Genomic DNA, 10,290 nt, shown 5'->3' with positions numbered 1-10,290 from the left:
AATGAAAGATTTTTTTTTATTACCAAAGAGGTGAAGAAGCCTGAAGCATTGTGAAATTTTGTTTACGAGTTTACAAATAAAGCAGGGAAAAAGATATCGTTGAACAACTTTTAAGCATAACCATAAGCATAAGCATAGGATACCGCCCGTGAAATCGTTGAACAACTTTTAGTCAAAGAAGAAAGAACTCGAACCAAAACTTTATTATTTTACCAAAATGTTTTGAAAATCATAATTCAGTTTTACACTGAATATACCTAGTTTTGTGAAAAAACTAATATGGAAAATATTTTGGCAAAATATAATGACAGCAAAAAATATTTTTCGGCTTTAAACTCCTTATACCATTAACTCAATCCATTTAATTTTTTACTTTTCCCTTTCACCTTTTTTACGATTTACATTTCATTTTGTATGTTTCAATTTTGCTTATGACTTTTGACTAACCACTTTTGAGTTTCAACTTTCAATTTTCGATTTTTGAGCTTTCGAATTTCGATTTTCCATTTCCTTTCTAATTCTGACTTTAATTTTTCAACTTTTCAGTTTTGAGTGTCGATTTTTGACTGACTATTTTGACTTTCACTTTTCATTTTTTACTTTTTACTTTTTACTTTTTACTTTTTACTTTTTACTTTTTACTTTTTACTTTTTACTTTTTACTTTTTACTTTTTACTTTTTACTTTTTACTTTTTACTTTTTACTTTTTACTTTTTACTTTTTACTTTTTACTTTTTACTTTTTACTTTTTACTTTTTACTTTTTACTTTTTACTTTTTACTTTTTACTTTTTACTTTTTACTTTTTACTTTTTACTTTTTACTTTTTACTTTTTACTTTTTACTTTTTACTTTTTACTTTTTACTTTTTACTTTTTACTTTTTACTAATTACTTTTTACTTTTTACTTTTTACTTTTTACTTTTTACTTTTTACTTTTTACTTTTTACTTTTTACTTTTTACTTTTTACTTTTTACTTTTTACTTTTTACTTTTTACTTTTTACTTTTTACCTTTTACTTTTTACTTTTTACTTTTTACTTTTTACTTTTTACTTTTTACTTTTGACTTTTTACTTTTTACTTTTTACTTTTTACTTTTTACTTTTTACTTTTTACTTTTTACTTTTTACTTTTTACTTTTTACTTTTTACCTTTTACTTTTTACTTTTTACTTTTTACTTTTTACTTTTTACTTTTTACTTTTTACTTTTTACTTTTTACTTTTTACTTTTTACTTTTTACTTTTTACTTTTTACTTTTTACTTTTTACTTTTTACTTTTTACTTTTTACTTTTTACTTTTTACTTTTTACTTTTTACTTTTTACTTTTTACTTTTTACTTTTTACTTTTTACTTTTTACTTTTTACTTTTTACTTTTTACTTTTTACTTTTTACTTTTTACTTTTTACTTTTTACTTTTTACTTTTTACTTTTTACTTTTTACTTTTTACTTTTTACTTTTTACTTTTTACTTTTTACTTTTTACTTTTTACTTTTTACTTTTTACTTTTTACTTTTTACTTTTTACTTTTTACTTTTTACTTTTTACTTTTTACTTTTTACTTTTTACTTTTTACTTTTTACTTTTTACTTTTTACTTTTTACTTTTTACTTTTTACTTTTTACTTTTTACTTTTCACTTTTTACTTTTGACCTAGGACTACGTCTTTCAGAAAGGTAGCTGGTATAGGGGGTCATTCCAAAAAATCGAAAAATGCGAGCGTCACGAAAAATGAAAGATTTTGAGCGGTAATAACTTAGCGGTTTCCCGATCGATTTTAAATATTTTTGCACCAATCGATCGTAAAATCTTCTCCGCATCTTCACGTATAAAGAAAACTATTAATTTTTAAGTGCGCACTATTGAAAAATTGGGAATAATGAAGCCTTGTCCATCTAAAAATCTTAGCTTCGTGATTGGTTGTTGGAAATGGCATCATCAAAGTGGTAATGCGTTTTCACCTTTCTGCTTATAATTCAGTCAATTCCCAATAGATTTCCAAGTTATTTACACCAATAGATCGGAAAATCGAATTGGAAAATAAAGAAAACTATTGATTTTCAATGCGCGCCGTTGAAAAATTGAGTTAGACAGCAGTTTTTTTCAACTCTTCGTCGAGGTATAAATTCTCGCTTCGTGATTGGTTGGAATAATTTACAATTATTTTCGAATAAGTTTTGAGACAATTCAGGAACCAACGAGAAAATTGATGGAAAATTCCATTTAATTCTACTATAACCAAGCTACAAGAGAATTAAATGTAATCCTACCCTTTCTCGTTGATTGCCAATTGGCTTGATAATTCCTTATTGTGATGTGCCACTAACGACAACACGAGCGGTGCCGCAGCAATTTTAATTTCAATAATCGTTCATTGAAAACTAGTCTGCCGTGAACAAGTGATAGCCATTAAAACCAAGTAAACACCAAATTAAACACTATTGGCCGCAACATATGCTCAGGAAAACGCATTAAAACTAAACCCAATGTTTTGTTGTAAAAATTATTGCTGGCCCAACAAACTTTATTTTGATCAGCGGAGAACAACAATCTTTTATATCTTCATATAAGCAGTATTAATATTAGCAGCAGTATTAGTGACATCTTTTGCATGTTCATATAAGAATTTGTTCATTCTTAAAACAACGGTTTTCCACAGTAATACGTAGCGTAGTTTTTCTTTGGCAGCAAAAGGTGAACGGCTCACTGGTAACTTTGCTCTTTTGTTTAGACTGAAATTGAAATGCTCCATTTTCTTCAACGTAGACGATGGAATGACGGACCACGAAAATTAGGCGGAATCGATTCTTGTCGCTTGCTCTGGTACATAACACAAGGTAAGCCAGCGAACAGCATCATGCAAACGCTAGCTGAGCTATTGCCAACATCTTAGTGGCATGTCTGGACGCGACAAAGGAGAAAGCATCAAGGGCAAGCGAAAGTCACACTCGAGTCGTGCAGTTCCTGGTCAGTCGTATTCACCGGCCGCTGAGAAAAGGAAACTATTGAAGCTGGAGCTGGCTACCGTAATGGAATAATTAAGTGCGCAAGTGCTGCTCATGACAACAAAAAGACCAGAATTATCCCACGTCGCTTGCTGCTGGCCACCTGGACTGGTATTTCATCGTGACTCATGACTATACACGAACGGCTTCGTCGATCGCATAGCTGCTGTGGCTTTCCGGTTGGTTCGTTGCAACAAGCCGAGCCTGGTTAGCGGTTATCGGTACTCCAATTTACCGAAAAGAAAATTACGTTAAGTACGTTAGTGCAAGTTTATTGCAAGCTGGAGTTATGATAATCAAACAATCGGTTCTTTTAAGGACCACGCAACAATTGAGGAGTTTATTATATTTTCTTGTGTATTTAATCATGCTCGCTATAAATAGCAATATAAATGTGAATTTAGCTCATCATACCGTAAGAAAACGCAAAAAGTTCTGCAATTGAAGTTTTGATTCTGGCCGATTCGTATTTTAATTTTATGCTGATGTTGTTACTATAATAGAAAGATTGTTTGAAGAGTGTAATGCGCCGATTATAGAATTTTCGAGAGAGTATACCGAAATCGGAGAGAAAGACATTGGTAGCTTCCCACGAAAAGGGAGTTTTACTGAGATGTGCACATTGGCGATCCTGCCAAAAAGAACCAAATTACTAAATTGCTGTACGATTGAAGCGATGCACTATGGGCAAAAGCGAATTAAAAACATGGACGCAATTAAGATACGGACTGTAGGCTGATAAAAGTGCCCATCTCTTTTAAGTTTGTCAACGGAAAATGCCCTATTTTGATCATTTTCCATAAAAATATCATACAGTTTTTACATTTATTGGATATAACCAAGCAAGGCTTTAAAAAATAAAACTTAAAATTACTACAGTTGGATTTCGAATTTGGCAACAAATGCCTGTCGCCTATGAATATGAATATGAATATATGGTACTACCACCTGCCTTAGCAGAACATCCGTTCATAGCAATGAGCCTATCATGTCAAAAAGAGAGATTGGTCATGCTTTCCAACTTTTGTATGAAGGGCCAAAAGGGAATTGGTCGATAAGCAACATCACTTACACGTACCAGACATTTAGAGAATCTCCTTCCAACGGCTAAGTCGCCAGAGTCAATCGTTGAATAAACCGTCTTAATGCAGAATGACTCCAGCAGGTGGGGAGAATAGACCGCTCATTGTCCACGATGTGTTGTTAATCGGGCCAAGATTAATTGTTTCACTCTCCCTAGGCAAACCACTTCAAACAAGTGATGGTCCCTCCCTCTTTTCGATTCATGAAATTTATTTATGCAATGTGGTATATATGAGCAAAAATAGAACAACCTCACCAGCAGTCCCTCGAATGGAACAGAGTTACGTCCTTTGAGTTTCCATAAGTGCTTCTAATAATCAAGTTAATTTTTTCTTCTGGTATCCATGTGCAGTATTAACACTCGTATTGGCCAAAGTTTTCACTAAATAGCAGGAGCTGCTTCATAAGCTAATACGAAATAAATAATTAAAATAACTTATATTATGCTTACCTATTAGCAAGGTCGTGCGTCCCCTGGACTCGCAATTTTTAGAAAAAAAAACGTTAACATAAGCAAGGCCACGTAAGCTTAGGAGCTCATCCACAGGAAACGGCTTCAGATTAATTAATCACAATCAATAAATTTTGCACTAAAAGTTCTAGGTCAATTCAAACAACGTAGTCAATTGACTCATTAAGAATTAACTAGTACTTCGTCATAGATATAATCATCAGCAATAAGTATGCAAAGGATAATTAGTACTTTGCAAAGGGTACTGTCAAAGGAATACTATAAGGAATTCTGTATTGCATAATTATTACTTACAAGCGCCCCTTTAATGACCACTACGGGTTTGATAAAACTTTTATCTAGGGTCAAGTTAAAACAATATCGGGCCTTCTAATATTTTCCAAGCCTGGATAGACAAAATAAAGAAAGTTCTTTTCAATACAGTACCGGAAATGGTTAGGAATAGAACTCAATAGAGTGTTTCTAAGGGAAATCATCCGTTCATCATGGAGAGAGTAAAATCCATTGGGAAGCGATATTTTTTCTGGAAAGAATGGAATCCTGAAAACCGTATTGAGTGTTTCGAACTACAACTAACAATCTTGAAGCTTGTTGGAATGTGGCCATCCGAAGAGAGCTCGTGGAAGCGAAGCAATCTAATTTACTGCTGGTGTTTGCGTATATTTTTTGTATATCTTTTTGCATTAACTCAAATAGTATTTATCTTGAACGTTGATGATTTGTTGGTCAGTAACGCTAATTACTGGGGAAACGAGGACCTTTACCCATTTTTTCATAGGGAGTTGCTGAAGCCCTGTGTTTGTTGATGACACAAGTAACTCTAATTATCAAGCTAGAGGTATTCAATGCAAACATAAATCGCATTCAAAGATGTCTGCGAAAGGTGATGTGCAAACTGTATGATCCAACCAGCGAAGCCGAGAGAAGGTATAACATACTGAATGCCAGTGAATGGATTATTATTTTGATTCAGGCAACTTGATTTATTCACGGAAACTAGAGCGGTCAAAGAGGACATGACGAAAACTTGGTTCCTTGGAATATTTCTGTTAGTGGTGTCCGTCGGAGCGATCTTTTTCTGGGGCATTCGACCACTGATAATGGCAGATGGAACATTGCCGCTTCCAGCTTGGTACCCATTTGATCAGCAGAATTCATCAACCGTTTATGCAATGCTATGGTTATACCAAATATTCGGAATTGCGTTAAGTGCTGTTTACAATATCTCAACCGATACGTTGGTAACTGGATTATTGGCCCAACTTCACGGGCAACTTGAACGCCTCGGACTATTGCTGAGCAAGGTATGTCGAATCGTGGTAGTTTACGAGATATTTCTAACGCCGAGAAAGAAAGTATTACTTTTTTAATTGTAGACAGGATACCAACCATCCGGTCTGGGCATTCAAAGTAGTTCAAACGTAGGTTTCTGTGTTAAAAACCTATGTGATTTATGTCTAGATATGCGAGAGAAAAGAAAAGATATTATTGATCTATCCGCGCTAAATGGAAATTCATACGGTGACTTAGTCGAACTCGTGCTGTTTCATAAAGACTTAGTAAGGTATTTATACTACATTTATCAGAAAACCGTTATAACTATGTAACTGATATTGGTAGATTTCAACGGGAAATAATAGACATTTTTAGTATCTCTATATTTGCTCAGGTGATCGCTTCGGTTATTATTATTTGTATGACTGCTTTCACGGTAGTTGAAGGCAATGATTTTGTGGGCACATTTTCTATGCTGCTGTATCTGTCGGCTATAATATGGCAAATTTTTCAGTATTGTCTAGTTGGAAATGACGTTTCTGATGCGGTGAAATGCAATTATTATTAACAATGAAAAATCGATTGTTCATATTTTTTCTCTTTTTTATGTAGAGTGAGAAGTTAACCCGTAAAGCAACGTTCAGTAATTACAACAGTTTTAACCTAGAGACATCCAAAGCATTCTTGATTTTTCTTTCAAGGTATGATTAGTTGATCAGTATTTTTAGCCAAACTCGTTAACGTTTCTTTTCTTTAGAGTACACAAACGCATTGAGGTTGAACCAGGTTTCATTTTCAAGTTTTCGCTATCATTCTCGACTTTCTTATGGGTAAGCTTAGACCAGAAAATTTATGCGATCATAACAAATTGCTGCTTTTGCAGATTTTAAAAACGTCATATTCGTACTTTGCTGTGATGAATAGCATTTAATAATTATATTCTCTCGCTATTACACTAATGCAATTATTACTTTGAAATATGAATATATGAAATAAACTACAATCGCAGTTTATTATGTATTAGGACTTGATAGTAACGATGCCTCAATTGCCATCCGATCCGGCTTGGATCGCAAGCATGCAGGTAAGTTTTAATTTCAGAGACGGAAGGCTATCTTTTTTGAATAAAAAAGACGGCTCAGAAAATTACCGTCAACGGTCGTACCAGAAAGTGTCCTGGTTTCAACGCTGCAAAATCGGACGCATCCCTGCTGGCTGGTGTGAGTCAGTACTGAAGCACTCGATCGCCGATCCTTAATATATTTCACGGCGGCCTCCCATATTCCACCGAAATTGGAAGATCTTGCCGAAATAAAGCAAAATTCCTCATTCATTCAACGTGTCACCGATTATTAGAACCTTTATTTGATGAATAACTGTCGTCTAACATACACTTATTGCCGGCAAAATTTGTTTTGTTATCGCTGTTGACCAGAACTGGTTTTTTGCGAGCTATGGAAGGAACGAACGGAAGGAATGCATCGGTGGTCAAATCACTGAACCGGCTTCGTAGCGAGGAGGATGAAAATAGCGACAAATTGCTTTCTAATGAGGAATCTACCAGCAGCTGTGAAGGATATGTGAAAGAACTTTTGGTAAGCAATGTGGACTGAAACCGAAGATGATTCATTGGATGTATTCCGATTACCTATGCCAGCTATGATTACCTATGTCTGATGACCAAAAACGAAACTGAAAGCTACTCAACACAACAAACCACAAATTTTTCAAAGGCTAGCCATTCTCCCAATAACAGGTACAATGAGAAGCACACCATCGAAAGTATAGCATGCTTTACTCTATATGATTCCCATTGCATTAGCTTATCAATTAGAAGCTGAAAACTTTTTCCTTCTCGTAAATGGTACGATAGTCGTTTTATTGGCATTCATTTCATGTTGAGACCCTGCCTCTCACATCATGAGGTAATCAAGTTTAAAGCAATTTGCATTCGGATAGCGATGATAGAATCAAATTTACCACGAACAATTATGACTACATCATCTGCGAAGTGAATTGTTTCGAAGCCTTTCAAAGAAGATCATCAACTATTAGATACCACAATAGAGGTGATGTTACGCTACTTTATGGGCACCATTTCACTGCTATAACGCTTATAGATGAGCTTCTGAGGTATGCTGATATGTCTCTTTTTGATGCCATTTTGCTAATTCTAGTAGGGAATTATGGATATATTGAAACCACGTTTCGACATAACCCTAATCATTGAATTATGAAATGAATTGTCAAATGCACCTTCTATGTCAAGGAAGGCAGCTAGTGAAATTTGTTTCGCTTCAAAAGATATTCAAAAGAGATTCAAAATATAGAAAACTATTGATTTTCAATGTGCGCCATTGAAAAATTGAGAATAACTCTAACTCAGTCGTACTAGAAATTTTCGCTTTGTGATTGGTTGGAATAATTTCCAATTATTATCGAACAAGTCGTGGTACAATTCAGGAACCAACGAGAAAGTCGATGGAAAAATCTCTTCAATTTTACTATAACAAAATTACAAGAGAACTAATTGAAATTCTACCATTTCTCCTTGATTGATATTTGCCTTGATAATTCCTTATTGTGCTGTACCACCAACGGCAACACGAGCGGCGCCGCAGTTAGTTTAATTTCAATAATCGTCACATTGAAAAATTGTCTGCCGTGAATAAGTGATTGCAATTAAAATCGAGTTAACACCAAATTAAACATTAATTCACCCCAACAAATGCGCAGGAAAACGCATTAAAACTAAACCCAATGTTTTGTTTTAATAAATACTGCTGGCCCAATAAATTTTATTGTGATCAGTGGAGAAAAGCAATCTTTTATATCTTCATAAATGTTCTCTTCCTTAAAAGGACGATGTCTGTTAATTGATACAACTGTTAGAAATATTGGCATTCTTCTCACATTTCTTGGGCAATACAATTCATTTCTCCTTCGACGGACAGCCAGCTGCAGACTGATCTTCTCGTCACCTCAGAATCTGCCCGCTTGCATGCGGATAAATCCAAAATTTCAGCTGCAAAATTACTACTGTTAGTTCATGGGCGCACGTAATTTTGCTTTCTCAGCAAACTGCAGACCAGCGGGACTTTTCCATTCCGCTTTGCCAGATGGATGTCAGACGCAACGTTTGAAACGGCAAATTAAACTAATGAAAATGAACCCGATTTTTCTTTAGCAGCAAAAGATGAACGGCTCACTGGTAACTTTGCTCTTTTATTCAGACTGAAATTGAAATGCTCCATTTTCTTCAACGTAGATGATGGAATGATGAACCATGAAAAATAGGCGGGATCGATTCTTGTCGCTTGCTCTGGTACATAACACGAGGTAAGCCGGTGAACAGCATCATTCAAACGCTAGCTGAGCTATTGCCAACATCTTAGTGGCATGTCTGGACGCGACAAAGGAGAAAGCATCAAGGGTAGCGAAAGTCACGCTCGAGTCGTGCACGTCTGCAGTTCCCGGTCAGTCGTATTCATCGGCTGCTGAGGAAAGGAAAGTATGCTGAGCATGTGTTGGAGCTGAAGCACTCGTTTCGCGGACCAGAATTATCCTCACTTGGAGCTGTCCATTCGCAACGACGAAGAGTAGAACAAATTGCTGTCCGGTGTCACCATTGCTTAGGGAAGTGTCTTTCCGAACATCCAAGCTGCTTTGTTGCTGTTTTTGTAGCAAAAATCTTTAATGGTGAAATTGATTCTCCCTGCCTTTTGTCACTCTTGAATTTCCGTGCTTCGCAGTGTAACCTACCCAAGTAGCACAATATAGGTCCATTTAGTTAAAGCAACCGGGTTACGGCTGAAATTAGTCATATTTCGGTTACTGCAATAACTTTGTAACAACCGTGCTAGTAGGGTAAGATCAACCGGGTTGCTTCGTACAACGTTTCACCGTACCGCTTTTGGATATAACGAGCCAGTTACGGCATGCATTAGAACATTTACGAGAGTGGAAGAATTATTTGATTTCGGACAGCCGTCACATAGGTTTGTGCAGAATCTAAGAAATAGCAATCTGTTATAAGTAATTGTATTCATGTAGACTAGTGTCAGATGAATTAATAAAATAAATAAATAAATATTTAAATACCAGCTCCAAGTAAATGTGTTCGGTCAAGCGTCAAAATGCATTGAAAACTATGGCTTGAAATTGTTTTAGTAACATCTTTTGCATCTTCATGTAAGAATTTGTTCGTTCTTAAAAGAACGATTTTCGGTAATTGATGAAACCTGGAACTTTTCAGTCGGTTTTCTTTAGCAACACAAATCTATCCTTCACCAATAAAGTAATACAGTAATACGCAGCATAATTTTTCTTTGGCAGCAAAAGGTGAACGGCTCACTGGTAACTTTGCTCTTTTGTTCAGACTGAAATTGAAATGCCCCATTTTATTCAACGTAGAGGATGGAATGACGGATCATGAAAAATATGCGGCACCA

At 35.1% G+C, this 10,290-nt stretch overlaps 1 protein-coding gene across 1 annotated transcript; it reads left to right on the top strand.

The window, feature by feature from the left end:
• Window positions 1-5,049: 5,049 nt before the first annotated feature.
• LOC128735344 (odorant receptor Or1-like) lies at window positions 5,050-6,614 on the top strand. The gene is made up of 6 exons (XM_053829833.1): window positions 5,050-5,289; window positions 5,343-5,491; window positions 5,538-5,868; window positions 5,941-6,128; window positions 6,185-6,275; window positions 6,597-6,614. The coding sequence occupies exons 1-6, from the start codon at window positions 5,050-5,052 to the stop codon at window positions 6,612-6,614; spliced, it is 1,017 nt and encodes a 338-aa protein (XP_053685808.1).
• Window positions 6,615-10,290: the final 3,676 nt, after the last annotated feature.

Source organism: Sabethes cyaneus, chromosome 2 (assembly GCF_943734655.1).
Source record: "Sabethes cyaneus chromosome 2, idSabCyanKW18_F2, whole genome shotgun sequence".
NCBI lineage: Eukaryota > Metazoa > Arthropoda > Insecta > Diptera > Culicidae > Sabethes > Sabethes cyaneus.
Note: the sequence above shows the minus strand (reverse complement) of the source record. Positions and strands in the feature narration are given on the sequence as shown.